The sequence below is a fragment of the Chamaea fasciata genome, unplaced genomic scaffold (assembly GCF_029207755.1).
Source record: "Chamaea fasciata isolate MVZ Bird 193981 ecotype frontalis unplaced genomic scaffold, bChaFas1.0.hap1 SCAF_3, whole genome shotgun sequence".
NCBI lineage: Eukaryota > Metazoa > Chordata > Aves > Passeriformes > Sylviidae > Chamaea > Chamaea fasciata.
Window position 1 is genome coordinate 11,469,987 of NW_027094088.1, and position 15,309 is coordinate 11,485,295.

Here is a 15,309-nt window from a genome sequence, read left to right on the forward strand (position 1 = left end):
AGCAGTCCAGGCTCACCCTCACAAGGAACCTCTCCAGAAACCCCTCGGGCAGTTGGGCTCACCCAGCAGTGCAGACTTGGGGAGAATGGCTGCAGACACAAAAGCACAGCAGCCTTGCCCAGGCTGCTGCAGGCCAGGGATATCAAAAGCAAATTACGCCTTTTACAGGATGTTTGTGAACAGAGCCATTTCCAGTGTACTCCTTATTCCTCCCCAACACAGAGTTCTCCACTCATCACCCTTTCTGTTCAGCAGGAGATGCAATAAGGGCAATGGTTACCCAGACAGTTCAAAAAACCTGGGGAATTCTGGCCCTCACAAATTCCAACTGATTCTTAGCAGGACAGACATGGATTTACTTGACTATTAGGAAATGGACAATGGTATGAAGCTGTTGTTTTGTGGCCCGTTGATGCCACAGGCTTTGAGCACAGATTTCAGCAGGCACACTATGACAGAGTGGATGGAGCCATTAGCCTTCTCCAGAGGATGTGCTCGGCATCGCTCTGGAAATGGTGTCCAGTGGCATGAGAGGATGGCCATGTGCGTTGGCAAAGTCCCCCCGGGGAGCAGAGAAGCCCGCTCGACAGACAGGTAAGACACTGTCTGCGACAGCCCAGGATCTGGGGCTTTCCAAGGCCAGGGAAGCCAGGAAGGGCAAAGATGTACCTCTTGCCAGGCAGGCTTTGCTGCCTGTGTCTCTTGGGCCGTGCTCTTTTCCAGTGTATTGATTTACAGCTAAAACCACAGTTTTGCCTAGGCCTGAAGTCAGCCCAATACCAAGTTGGTTTCCTAGGAATCAAGACAGCAGGAGTGTACCCATACACTGGTACCGTTCTGCCTGACTGATCAAGAAAAAAAACCAAAAAAACCCCAAATAAATCTTTCTATAGAAAGATGTTCTTTCTCAACAAGCTTTGCTTTATCATGAAATACTCAGCCAGTTCCTGGGAAACTTTCTCCAGGAAGCTCCACCACCTGCCTTTCCCTCAGTGAATCAGGGTTAGAGTTAGAAGCCTTTAGGTGAGAGAAGATTGCAGGAACAAGCTGGAAACCTCTTCCAGGGAGCCAAAGCCTCAAAGGCATTGCTATCCCAAGACAGAGCAGCCCCTATGTGCACACCAAGTTCTTGCAGCCCTCTTGCCCTTCATACATCAGTTTGGGAGCACTGATTTGCTCTTGAGGCTGCCAAGCAGATTTGCATACCATGAAGTTGGCTCTGTACCTGCACCTTCTGGCAAAGGGGGAGATTGTACAGGTGCATACAAGACCTGTCTGTGAGAGGGGTTTCACAAACCCAGCATGCACCTTCCCCAATTACACAGATTTTACAACAGTTTTGATCCAACCCATCAGACTCCCATATACAAACACAAGCCCTGGAAATAGATCTATAAGCATAGATACGTACACATCTATATATACAGTTATTGAAGGATGCAGCAGAAACCCCACTGCAGGGCACAAGGACCAGGCAGGAGCTGGCTCCAGCCCTGCCAGGAAGCAGAGAAATGCCTGGCCTTCCTTGTGTCAGGCTCACAGCTCATGACCAAAGCAGGATGCTGCTGCTCTGCCGAGCCCCTGAGCCCCACACCTCAGCGCCAAGCACAGGCAGCAGCCAACCAGCAAACAGCACAGCCCTCCTAGGCAGAGATTTCTGCAGTTCTCTGCTTACAGGTGCTGCCTCTCCTTGAGCTTTCCCTGCAACACCTTCCAGGGAAGGTCCCTGGCAGATGTCCCCAGCAGCAGAGAACAGGACAGGATGTGCCCAGTGCTGGCTGGAACAGGGGCAGGTCTAGGGCTCCAGCCCATGGCCAGGGGACCCATTTGCTCAGGGGGCAGCCTTCCCTCAGAGTGGCCATGCCACACCCTGCTCTTCTTCTCCCTTTAATTCCTTTTTAATTAATCTCATTAAACAGCGCAGAGCAGGCTGGTGACTATGGAGGCACCCTGCCAGCTGCAGTGTGGAGCCAGGTGCCAGCACCCCTGAGCCCAGCAGGGAGAAGCAGGACGGGTTGGGGGCACACTTGAATTTGAAAATATTTTATTTGAATAGTAAATAATTATACAGTTGAAACAGTTCTATCGAAGCACTCTATAAATAGCTAACAGTTAAGAAAATAATGTGTGTAGAAAAAGAGATTGCATCTAAAAGTAAGAGCTGTTGGTTGCACAGGATAAAATGGTTAAGATCATGTGTTATTCTAGGTATAAAAGTTAAAACCTTTTTAGTAGATCCCTTAAGAAAAAACGATCTTCTAAAATGCACAGTGAAATGGCAGGCAGGGAGACAAAGCGCATTAGAATATCTGCAATCAAATAATATCAATCTTCATAATTAATATAAATAAATAATGAATAAATAACATAATTACTCAAACCAACATATACAGATAGACAACGCATGAGCTACCTTAAGGGCAAAACGAACAGAAACAGAAAGTTGGCATGTCACAGTTAAGGCAGTTTCTACAGCAGTTTCTGGAGACCATCAACAGCAGAGTCAAGGCATTTGTGGCTACACTAAAGGAAACACTCGTTTCTCTTATGCAGTTTGATCTGTTCACATCAATAAAAACCACAGCAAAGGAACAAAATTTTTTTTAAAAATTGGGGAAAAAAAAAAAAAAAAGAAAAAAAGAAAAAAGAGAGAGACCCCGGGAAGGTAAGTGTAAAGCCAGATTCCAGCAGGTCACAAGCCGAATTAAAGCTAATCGTGTGGCGGCCCCAGGGGAGCGGCGCGGGGCTGCGGGGAAGGCACGGGCGGCTCAGCAGGCGGGGCGCAGCGGCACCTGGAGCAGGATGACCTGCCGGTTCTCCGAGGGGTGGCACTTGTTGATGTGCCGGGTGAGGCCGGGAGAGCTGTAGAAGGTGGCCGGGCAGTACTTGCAGGGGAAGACCTGGGCGGCGTGCAGGAGACGCAGGTGCCGCTCCTGGCTGCTCTTGGTGGGGAAGGTCTCCCCGCAGACGGGGCAGAGGCGGCACTCCGCGGCAGGCAGCTCCTCGGGGCTAGGCTCCGGGGCCGGTGCGAGTGCCGGGGCTTGCGTGGGTGCCGGTGTGGCGTGCCCCAGCAGGTGCTTGCGCAGGTAGGCTTGCCGGCGGAACCGCTTGGCGCAGCGGGGACAGTCGAAGAGCCCTTCCTCGGAGCCCGCCTCCGAGGCTCCGCTAGGGCTCGGTGTATCCCGCTCGCTGCCACTGCCGCCGCTCGCCTCCTTCGGCGTCTCCTCCGCCGGGCCCGCGGCCGGTGCCCGGCCCGCCTCAGGGCCGCTCTTGGTGGCAGGCGGACGCGGTTTGTGCCAGCGGCGATGGGAGGCGAGGTTGGCGGGGCAGGAGAAGACCTTGTCGCACTCGGGGCAGCGGTACTCCACCCGGACGATGCGGGAGCAGCGGTGCTGCGCCAGCGCGAAGGGGTCCCCGTACTCCTCCTTGCAGAGCTGGCAGATGAACTCGCCTAGCGGACGGGCGCAGCCGCCCCGTGCCTTGGCCGGCGCGTCCACCGGGCCCTCCTTGATGCGCAGCCCCAGCACGGGCGAGGTGGTCACTTCGTCCTCGAAGGTCAGCTTGCGGATCGCCTTCGTTTTCTTGCCCGACGGGGCCTTCTGCCGCCCGGGTTCGGACACGCCAGGCGGGCGTTTGGCGGGCAGCGGGCGGCCCGAGGTGGGCGGCGCGGCCGGGGCGGGCGGCGCGGGGGCTCCACCCGGATGGGAGGCAGGTGGCTCGGCGTGGCCAGCAGCGGCCCAGAGCTTGAGGTCAGCCGGGGCGAAGAGGATCGGGTCCATGGTGCCGGGAACGGCCGGCGCGGGGAAGGACTCGGCCGAGACGGGCGAGCCCAGGCTGAAGCCACGCTCCAGGTACTTGTCCCTGCTGACGGGCCGCGTGGGGCTGTACAGCGCCTGCACGGCAGCATCGGGCGTCCCGAACGGCACCGGCGAGTCCCGCGGCGGGGGCGGCGGCGCGGCGGGGCAGGCGGGCGGCGGGGCGGCGCCAGCGGGGAGCGGCGGGCCGGCGGCGGCCTCGCGGCAACAGCGAGTCCGGTACGACACGGGGGTGGGCCGCCGGCTGCGCTTCACCAGGAAGCCCCGGGGCATCTTCGCGCCGGCTCCGGGCCGGCAGCGGCCGCGACGGAGACTCCTCGCTCTGCCCGCGGCGCGGCCGTCGCCGCCTTTAAGCGGGCTGGGGCCATTGTTCGGGCCGGCGGTGGCGGGACGGGCCAATCAGCGGCGGCGGCGCGGCCGCACCTGAGCCCGGACCGGCACACGCCCGGCCCCGCCTCCGCCCGCCCCGCGCCGCCCGCCCGGCACGCGCGGCCTTTGTGTGCCGCCCCCCGCGCCGACAGCAGGGCCGGCAGCGGGCGGTGCTCTCGGGCCGCCGGCCAGCCAAGGCTGCGCCGCTGGGAAGCTCGACACGGAGCACCGTCTGCTCTCAGCGGGCGGACTGGTTGCGGGGGCGGCCGGCACCGGGGTGCGGGGAGAGGGGAGTTCGGCGCAGGAGGAGGCGAAGGTGGCGTTTGTGGCGGCGGCGGCGGCACAGAGGGGAGCGGGGCTGTCCGCCGGGGATGCTGCCCAGCGGCGACAGCAGGTGGCCAACGACCGTTCTGTCCGAGAGGGAAGAATAACGAACGGGTCATCGGGTACCGACCGATCCCGGCAACCCTGCGGCACCGAACAACTCCGCGCTGCTGCGGGGCCGGGACAGGCGGAGCCACAGACCCAGCCGTAACAGAACCTGTTACTCTAACCCTAACGGGTCTGGCCCGGTTCCCGGAACAGGCAGGGAAGGTGATGGTGGCGCTCCGTCCGAAACGCTGCGCGTCGGGTACGAGATACGGCGGGGAACTGCAGAGGGCAGGAGGGCCCCCGCTCCCCGCGCTCTCGCACGCCGCGGTCGGTGCCTAAGCAAACGCGCCCGGCAGCCCCCGAGGATGCGGCAGGTGCAGCCGCGGCAGGGAGAGCCCTGGGCCGCAGCCCCGCTTCCACAGCCCTTTGTCCGAGGCGGCGTGCGGGGGACTCGCAGGGCTGCCCCGCAGGTGGCGGGACTGGGGGGCACGTGCGGGCAGCGCCCTCCCCGCCCCCCGCCGGGCCCTTTGTGGGGGGCAAGGGGCACGCGGGCGGCACGCGAGAGAGCGGGGCCCCCCGCCCGCCTTTGTGCGCGTTATTAGCATAAAGCTGCGCGACCCTCGGCACAAAGGGCGGCGGAGCGGGGGGGCGCCGGGGGCCGCCGCTTCCGTGGACACCCCCACCCGGCGGGCCGGGCCAGGCGGCGGGGAGGGGTCGATGGACCGCCCCGCACGCCCGGTGGGACAGGCGTGCAGCGAGGCGAGGCGAGGCGGGGCGGGGCGAGGCGAGGCGGGCGGGGGGGCCCGCGGCGTATTAGCATACAGCTGCGAGCCCGCGGGCACGCGCCGCCGCCCCTCCGCTGGGGCTGCGGACCGAGACCCCCCCTTCACTGCCGGGCGCACACACCGAGAGCTCCCTTCAACGATAGTGCTGCGCACCGAGACCTCCCTTCACTGAAGGGCCTTCTCACCGAGCCCCCCCCCCCGCCCCATCACTGCCGGGGTCGCACACAGAGACCCACGTCACTGCAGGGTTTCACACCAAGAACCCCCGCCACGGCTGGGGCTGTGCACCGAGACCCCCCTCATCCCTGCTGGGGGTGGACACTGAGACCTCTCTGTCACTGCCTGGGCTGCGCATCGAGCTCCCCCCATCACTGCTGGGGCTGCACAGCAAGACGCCCCTGCCCATGGCTGGAGCTGTGCACTGAGACCCCCATCATTGCCAGGGCAGGGCTGTGCACCGAGACCCCCTGCCACGGCCGGGGCTGCAGCCCAAGGCCCCCCATCACGGCCGGGGCTGCAGCCCAAGACCCCTCATCACTGCTGGGGGCATGCACCGAGACCTGTTGCCTCACCGTCTCTCTCTTACCTGCAGCTGGCAACAGTCTGTAGGCGTCTGTTGGGGCGTACACGGGCAGGTGGTCACGGTGGTGGCGCAGATAGCACAGGACGGGCTCCCGAAGCGACGCCCAACCGGCCAGGATTCTGCTCATGGCACTGCTCAGCGGCAGGGGGCTGCCCAGGCACCTGCAGGACAGAGCTGTCAGAGAGACCAATGGGACGCGGGGCACACTCTGGAGACATGGAGCATGGCAGCAGGGTCCGCAAATGGCCTGAAAACATGTTGGGGCTGGGATACGGAGCAGTGGGTCATGGAGTGGGGCTCACACCGAGTGCACCCTGGGGCTGGTGGTGCTCGACTGTTTGTTCACCTCTCCCTCACAAATGACTGGCCACAGGTGCAAAGGTTGTCTGGGACAAACTCGTGTGGAACCCCCGGCTGTCCCTATACGGCCTCTCAGGGGTTTTGCCAGAGGAATTCCATGCTTCCTCCCCTTCCATGCCCTATATTTACTGTGGCTTTTAACCGAGTCTCAGTGCAGCCCAGCTGCAGCTGGAGCACCAGGCCATTATTCCTGATGGACGACAAGTTCTGTTGCGGAAGGTCTGGGACGGCACGTGTGCCCCTGGCATGCAGCAGCATCCAGCAGCTGATGGAGGTGCAACCCCCAGCCCTGCCATCTGCATGTTTGCATCACCGGAGCTGCACACGCCGGCACAAACACATGGCACAATTCCTGAGAGGTAAACACACCCTGCGCCAGTGGCCCTGCCAGAGCCCCGCTGCCAGGGCAGCCTCGGGTGACAATTTCAACACAGGCTAAACACACGGCCCGTCCCCAGAACATAACTGGCTTCTCTATGCAGTTAATGCTTCGATTAGCAAACATTTATTAAAATGTTATACCCCTATTGCAGGACACTTCCTCTGCAAACTAACCAGAAATACCTGACTTCTGTGCACTTATGCCCACAGCTCTTAAACATCTTTCCCTCATTTTTACACTTCATTAGTAATTTGTCTGCATGCTGAAATGAGCTAGAATATGAGCAACAGGAGGCAAAGACAGTAGGTCTCTTACCTCTTATAGAAACACAACCAGTCCTGAGGCATTTAAGAGATACTCCATGAGAACATGGTACCTACTCTGGATCTGGCAATGTGCCCAGAAGGAACACCCAATGAAAACATAAATGGTGACATTTAGTAAATATGGTTTAAATCACTTAGTAAATATAGTTAAAATCACCGTGAAAAAAAGTCAAAAATGCCAAGTTTTCATTCAGATGCAGATACCATCACCTATATCCATAGGAACAATCCTAACTCACACAGAGCTGCTTCCAGTCCATGCAGGGAGACTCTCTGTGTCAGGAATGCTGCAACAAAGGCAAGTGAGTCTTTTGTTTGTAGGGCACAAATTCCCTCCTCTCAAGTTTTCACACAGCATGAGAAATATGTTTGAATGATGGCAAGAAAAACACTTTACATCAGGTCCCTTATTCTGCACAGAACTTAATTTTGTACTCTTTTATAGAGGTCTTCCAAGATAACCCAAATTAAACTGCACCAAGGCCATTTCTGGGTCAGGACAACAGCTGGCAAATTGCTCTGAGCCCTTTGGGGAGGAGGCAGGGCTAAGCACACGAGGCTGCAACTGGGATGTGAAAGCATTGGGCCCTGGAGATGGATGGGCCATGGGCTCTACAACCTCCCTTCCTCCTGCCACCCTGCCTCCATTTACACTCAATTTTGTTTGTTTTCCACACAGTTAAAATTTCCATCTGGAACCACATGGGGTTAAACAAAAGCAGGAGCAGTGTGAGCAGGGGCAGAGTGAACTGGTCCCAGGTAGTGGGTTGGGAGCACCGAGCTCAGACCACAAACTCTGGGATCAGCCACAGGTTCCTCAGGGGATGGGGAAGGCTGTTCTGGGGGCTGCTGGACACCTGCTGTTGTTACTAGTTCTCCCCGTGGAGCACAGTGACTTTGGATTTTGGGCAGACAGTTCCAGGCTGCTGAGGCTTTATGCCTCTGTCTATGGTGCTAGGACCAAAGCTGTAAACAGCATTAGTAAACACATTAATTTTACCCTTATTCAGGAAATCCACTTATCACTGAAAAAGCCAGTTGCTTTCACCCTTTGGACTACAAAAGCCATTCCCTGTGGGTCGGTGTTGAAAAACCTACCCACAGGCTCAGCTGAGACAGGTATAGGATGGTCCATAGTGTGTTCCTATTAGGGAGCACTTCTAAACCCAGGGGGATACATGGACAAGCTAGGCTTTAGATTCCACTGGGCACTTGTACTAAATTGCAGCTATAATGCAAAAATGCAGTGAAGGACAACAAAGTGAGTTCAAGTTCTACTGGCAGATTTCAGAATATCCCCAAAAAAGAAAAATGAATACTCTGCTGTACATGGTGACCCCGCCCTGTGAGGTACACAGTCTGCTCAGGCTTCCCCAAAGAGAGAGGCAAACAGAAACATAAAGCTTCAGGATAAAGATGGGAGAAGAAACCAAAGTGAACAACACTAACAAATTACCTAAATAATAAAATGCACTTGCCAGTCGTTTTTCTTACCTGTTCTGTCATCAAGGTTTGGCGTAGTTCCTTCTGCAGATCAATAAACCGATCATGATAGATGGCCATGGACCAAGGTTCCCTGAAGTAGCTGGGTAAAAAAGAAGAAATTTAGTTATCTTGTGAACCTCTCATTAACCACTAATAAAGTATTTACCTGCTTTTTTTTCCTTTATAAATTACAGTTCTGGACTCATCATGATCGTTTGTTCATAAAATGCCTCCTTGTAACAGCATGGTCAATCAATTCTTTTAATGGATGTTCCTGATGTACAGCCAGCTTCAGTAATTACATTTAAAGTGGCTTAATTCAGAGCTGTGGCAAGACCCAGTGAAGAATCCTGATTTTATCAGAATTTAAAAGCCTGAAGACCTGTAAAGAACGGTGTCTCCATTATCTGTCCTCAATTGAGAAAAGCAGATTGCAGGATTAACTGAACTGCTGCATAAACAAATTAAATTTGTGTAGACAATGACACAAATGTTGTTCATCATTAAGGTTTGTGGATTAATAAAAGCCAGAAAAACAGGCCACCACAGTGCTGCAATATGTTCTTTGCACTAGTGTGATGAAGCTGAATTGAACCGACTCTAGGAGGAAGCTCTTGTAACTTTTTCTTTCAGTGACAGCATTCAGAGCAGCATTCTTCTATGAAAAAGGAGGAAAAGGATGGAGAGGACACTGCTTGCTGTAGAACCTCATGGCTGTAAAAATAACCGGGGCAGCCAGATTACAAAGCTGTGATTTACTTCTCTTTAAAATGGAAGATAATTTTTACAGCTCGGGTGAGATGCCCGGAGTGTAATTCTTGTTAATGCTCACGTCAGTCAGGAGGTGCCACATGCTCATCCTCATAATGACTAAGCAGATGTCAGCAGGCTCAGCTGGGAAGTTGGGAGAGGGGGACATTTGCATGGTTGCCACCAACATTCATGGCTTGGGAATGGCAACAGGACCCTGGCACTGCCCTGAGGAGCACAGGAACAGTCTCGCTTGGTTCAGCTGTGTGGCCTTTAAGTGAGCACCTGTGTAAGGCAACTTAAATACTCTACATTGATTTAATAATCCTGACATACCTGTCCACAGAGAACTAACGTACAGTTTCCTCTCTGCACATTTTACTTTCTCCATGTCCAAGGGCAGGATTTCCCCCTCCTGCTTTGAAAGACACCTGAGCTCTCCCTCACACCCATTAAAATGCTCTGTGGGCCTGGCACAGCTTGGCTGGATGTCCACGTGCTTGGCCCCTCTCTGCCCTGGCACTCCCATTCCCCTCTGTGTGCCAGGATATCTGGGGCTGCCTCTCAGAATCTGCACAGTCTCCAGCACAGCAGGGCTCTCTCCCATAGAGCTTTTTCACATATTTATGGACACCATTCCAAGCACAGCATCCTTGCTATAGCAAGTGTGGCCCAGCCCAGGAGTTATCAGGACTGACGCTTGCCTGCCCATTCAGACATGCAGGTTAGAAAGGATGAGCTCAGCTTTAAGGATCCCTTGTTTTAGTAACTGCACACCCCAAAGGTGTGCAGAGAGCTGGAGAAAAACACAATATCCTATAATATTTTAAACCCCTTGAATTTCAGAAGAAAGACCCCACCCAACACAAACCTTTAACTCACTGTTGGTAATAAATAGCAAAGAGAGAAAGGGAGGTGTTATACAAGAATGCATTAAGGTAATACTCTCTTTTTACTGATATGCTGTGGTAAAAGCCACATTCCACTGGCCAAATGTTTTGTCTTCAAGCTAGCATCTTAATTTTGACTATAACCCTGAGCAGAAGATTTCCTCTCTCAACTGAGGTGCAACCTTGCCAACTGCCTTACCTCAGTTAAGGGGCTCACCTGCCTCACTGAGGTGTAGCACTTAATGCTCTTTATAAATGTTTCAGGCGCGCTATATATTCCTGCTATTGTTACCAGCTCCATCTATAACCACAACTTTAACCATTCTTGTCAATATTCACAGATTTGGAGTTCAAAACCTGAAATGTGCCACCCAGTTTGGAATCTTTAATGCAAATAAAATGCCTGTTTTTGGGGAGCAGAGAGTGCCTTGTCCATATTCTCTAGATAGACTGCCAGGAGGAGCTCCCAGTAACCAACAGTTACTCCCAGACTTCCTTCACTTCCCTTCACCTGAAGAACACCAAGGGCCATTTGGACATTCAGCTCACATTAAAAATTCACTATCTTTTCCAGCTCTGTGCTTCCATCTATTTATGTTTTCAGTTCAAATCACCTTTCTCAGGGGGAACACGGTGTTTTTGACAGAGCAGCTCTACATATGGCTGCTAAAGGGAAGCGTAATAATGAAAAGCCCCATTTGAAACCAACAAGTTGACTTTCTGAGGCTCATTCTGAATTTTATTACCTTTCAGCAGCAGTCCCTCGGGACAAGCCATGGAAGGCTTCAACATATAAAGCTCTTCAGTGCAGGAGATGGAGCTGGCACACTCCCAACAGGGGCTCAGCAGCTCCTCTGCTATCACGAGAATGGCATCTGACACATGTGTTTGCACCATTTAGTCTTTCATAACCTGCCAGAGTGATCAGGCTAAATACGTACAAGATGACAGTGTCTGCCAGGAGCATAATGGGTGTGCAAACTTGGTAACTTCCTGGCAGGGATCCTTGCTGGAAGCCTTTATGGCAGCAGCAGCAATCATGGGGAAGGCGTTTGTGATGAGTGGGATGGATTTGGCTCCTGGAGAAGACAATGAACAACATCCTTTGCGTTGCTAAGGAGCTGGTCTCACCTTTCATTGACAAACAACATTTCAAGTCTGTGATGCCTCATTTGTGAGGTGCAGCCTACATTAGATGGGAGGCGAGGAAGAAGAAAATGTTTCGTGGTGTCTAGTACAGAAGGCACAGAATCCTTCCCTTTGCAAGAGATATAAATAAAATGGACAGAGTTGGGCACTGCTAACAAGCAAAAATGGAGTGTACACATGGCTGTCCATACGAGAGCTGCCTAGAGTTATTCTTCATTTCATTTGCAGGAGCACACCACGTTTGGAGAAGAAGCCTCAGCCCCTGTGGAAGATGGTTCTATGTCCTGGCAGCAAGGACCCAACACTGACCTGCCATCTGAGTCAGGTCTGGTGGCACAGGGTATATCACTGGCAGCAAGGTGTGAAGCCAGAAAACCTTAAAAACTAAATGAAAAACCTTCAGAAAAACACTCTTGCTTTGTATGAGGACAAAACAAAAAGCAAATTATAAAGATATAAAAAGAGATTAGTCATTTCAGCTCTGTGGTACATCCCCTACCTGCAGGGAATGTGCCCATGCCAAATACCCCATGCTCTGGGCCAGAGTCTAGTTCCAGGAATCAATCCTGACCCCTGAGCTGTGCTGGTGCATTGATGCCTTCTTGCTGCAAGGAGGCTGGGACCAGGAGGGGATTTTCCACTGCTCGAAGGGCAGGTGGCACCTCATGATGGTGCCTTTGAAAAATCCCTCTGCAGATTGGCATATCAGTGACTACAGGTTTAGAGGATGACGTGTCTGTGGATGTTCTTATGCTTATGTTCAGAACTTGCATGGAAACAACTCAAATTCAACTCTTCGTATCCCTCCTACCCCTGTTCTTCCACCAACACACACACTCTCAAAGGAAGTTCAGAAACTCTGACAGCCAATGACATGGGTTGAATCTGCAGCTCTCAATAAATATCTCTAATCAATCCTGAATACAGATCTCTTGAAATCCCATTTGTTCCTTCCCAAAGCCATCCATGAGTCACCAGTGCCCTCCCCTCAGTGCCATTAAGCCCAGTGGCCCTCTGGTGCTGGCTGTCCTCTCAGCATCAGGACTGTGAGCACACACAGAGCAGCACTATGACTTTTATTACACAACATAAGCGGAGTCACTGATCAATTTAATCTCCTGGTAATCTGTATGGAGTGGAGAGTCTCCTCTCTGTAGCTTCCAAAGCTTCGTACAATGTGGGGAATTTTAAGACAGACATTCGCTTTCCTAGGTTGAAATTTCTTTTCTAAGAAGAAATGTAATGCTTGAAATGCAAAATTCTCCAGCCTGTACCAGTTACATCTGGAAGATACTCTGTCCCTTCTCAAACCCTCAGACCTCAGAACATACAAAGTCATTCTCCAGCACATGTGGATAGCTCTGGTGGATTGTGGAAGCTCAGTCTCTCAGTGGTGCCTTTGGCACATGATGGCCAAAGCCCCCCAGTGCTGGGTTGCTTCTGCTGAGAGCCTAGTCAGGCAGAGAAGGGCTGCTGCTAGCACATCCCAGGAATCACCCCAAGAGATCAAGCACTGAGGAGCTGGAAGTCATTCAGTGGACACGGGCTCAAGTGGAACACAACTATGCCAGGTGCACCTACACAGAGCAAGGACTTCCACTTCTCAGGAGTGAGAAGAGTAAAGTATTGTGAAAGGATGGGATGCAATGCAACTTTAAGTTTCACGCCATCCTGGCAATACTTCCCAATCACAGCTTGCAGATGAAGTCTTTTCTCCAGCACAAACACATGAGATGGAACATCCCATCTTGCCAGGAAAATTTAAAATGTGTTGTTTTGAGAACAATATTTGCATGTCTTTAAGACTTTTAATGAAAAGATACAAAATATTTCCTGATATACCTTGGATAGCTGGACCAGGAGTCATAGTGTGTTGAAGACAATATAAATAAATGCTCCACTGAGCATTTTTTGCATTCATCTGACCAATGATTTCAAAATACAGCTTGTTTACATAGGTAAAAATTAAGAACAATTTGTGTAAAATCCCCTAGAGCGCCACCTAAGAGCATTGTTTTTCAGCACAAAGGACATAAAATATTCCCTAGCCTGCAATTTCTTAACATTCATGTACAACTGCTGAACAGCAGATGTGAACAAACACTTGTTTGTAACAAGAAGGGTTTTTACCTCCTTGTTTTGCAGTTCTGCTCCCTGAATGCCGGTTTGTCCAGGTGTTTGAATATCTCCTGTTAAATTCAGTGATCCAGGACTCTGTTACTGCTCTGACCCGGTTATTAGTGAAACCAACAGCTTTATGGACAACAAATCTGTGAGTGAATCCACGGAACAGGGTCACAAAGTAACAACAGTGCTCACGAATTCACAAGCTGACATTTCTTTTGTCGCTTTTGAGAAGCAAATTCTGGAGAGGAAGCCTGTGCTTTTTTACCTCTTGTCATAGAACCTGCAACATCTTGTCTTTGGAAGACGACTGGTTTAAAACTCGTGGTTTACAATCAACTTTTAAACATAGCTGCAATGGCAAACCAGAGCAAAGGACAACTGCTCTTGCAATTCTTGTTCTGGAAAAATGGCCACTGACTCCATACCTTGTTGAGGATGGTACTGCTCCTGCTGGCCCAGACCCAGCCCCCCAGGGCTCCTGATGTCAGGGGGGTGACACTGCACCACTCACCAGCATTCTCCCTTCGAATACGCTGGTGATCCATCATGACTGATAAATCAGCTCTGTTTGCTGCAGTTTTAATATCCTGGAAATGTTACAGCACTGTATCCAGAGGCACCTTCAGAAAGCAGATCCTGCTATTGAGATAATGCAGCCATTTCCTGTTCTAAGTGTCCTCAGAAGATACTCTGTTATTTCAGCACCGGCATCTTGTAAAGTTTAAACACCTTAGTAGATCACAGCAGTTGGGGTGTACTGACTCTCACTGAACTGCTCTCTAAACTTTCTCACCTCTGTGCTCCTTAAAGCTGACAGAGAAGCACTGCTGTCTATGCTCTCTCTATGAGCACTTTGTGGCTCACCCTAAAATCAGGCTTACAGCATTTTTTTCACATAGTACTATTTCACACATAATGAAGTATGGAAAACGATTTAAAGGTAATGAAACCCGAGGCACAAAACTGTCAAACAGGCTGTGTGCAGGGGTATGATTGCTTTTCTGCAATTGTTTATGGATTCAGAGTTTATTCATTCATAATGGTTTGCATAATTAGTAATATGAATCAGCAAGGTTCGGCTGCAAATTAATGTGGTAGGGTTCAGCCAGTGAGCTTTAACTTACTAACTTGAATGTGGGGTTTCTTAGTAACACAGCTCTTTATTGGCAAGTTGGCTGCTCCTTCAAAACTACATTAGTATCTGGAAATCTCCAGCCATTTGTATTGATTTGCTCTGTAAGTGCAGGTGTACCAGTGCACTGTGGGGTTAGCAGTTAATCCCAGGAGCGAAAAAAACATTAGTGCTTTGATGTCTCTTCAATGTGTTCTTCTTTCCTTACTCGGTCTCTCTCTTTAGGAAAAACACATACATTTCCCTCTAACTAGGCTGCAGAATGTACAGAGCAGCACTAGTGCCCCTCAGTCATGCTCACTACCTGCTAACAATTCCTTTCTGGTCTGTTTTAACCCTGCAGAAAAAACATCTCACCGTCTCACCTCATCAGGCAGTCTCACTGTCTGCCTGATGAACAAAAGCCTAAAGTGGAATCCCTCAAATGTAATCCCAGTGTGATAATAGTGTGCGATCCAGCAGATTCCAGACAGCAGAAGGGCATTCTAGTTTTCCTCTTAACAAACAAGCACTCTTCATTTCAGAAAGCCTGGGTTAAAACCAGCTTCTCTATGTAGCATGCATTTCATGTTTAAATAATCACTGATTATCCAGCCTGTAAGTAATGAAGTTCTCCCTACCTTTTACAATAATACTGAAAACATCAAATATTCTTCCTTTCCTTAATGCATTTGTTATATTGTAAGCTTTATTAGCATTGAGTCAATAAACAGTCCATTGTGATGTTTCTGCTTAACAGTCTCACTGAATGACAGTGTTTAACAGATCACCTTCAGCCTAATGT

The 15,309-nt window shown here is 51.6% G+C and overlaps 2 protein-coding genes across 2 annotated transcripts in view; both read right to left on the bottom strand.

The window, feature by feature from the left end:
- Positions 1-15,309, bottom strand: part of CFAP61 (cilia and flagella associated protein 61) — a 97,776-nt gene that overhangs the window by 1,659 nt on the left and 80,808 nt on the right. Inside the window, 3 exon segments of the mRNA XM_066178011.1 lie at positions 5,928-6,027; positions 6,029-6,085; positions 8,487-8,577. Coding sequence (XP_066034108.1) covers positions 5,928-6,027; positions 6,029-6,085; positions 8,487-8,577 — 248 coding nt within the window.
- Positions 2,028-4,183, bottom strand: INSM1 (INSM transcriptional repressor 1). Its single transcript, XM_066180371.1, has one exon. It carries the CDS (start codon positions 4,086-4,088, stop codon positions 2,769-2,771), a length of 1,320 nt encoding a protein of 439 aa, XP_066036468.1. The 5' UTR covers positions 4,089-4,183; the 3' UTR covers positions 2,028-2,768.

Excerpts from the sequence above, each read along its gene's own strand:
- INSM1 (XM_066180371.1), bottom strand. The coding sequence starts at position 4,088 with ATGCCCCGGGGCTTCCTGGTGAAGCGCAGCCGGCGGCCCACCCCCGTG.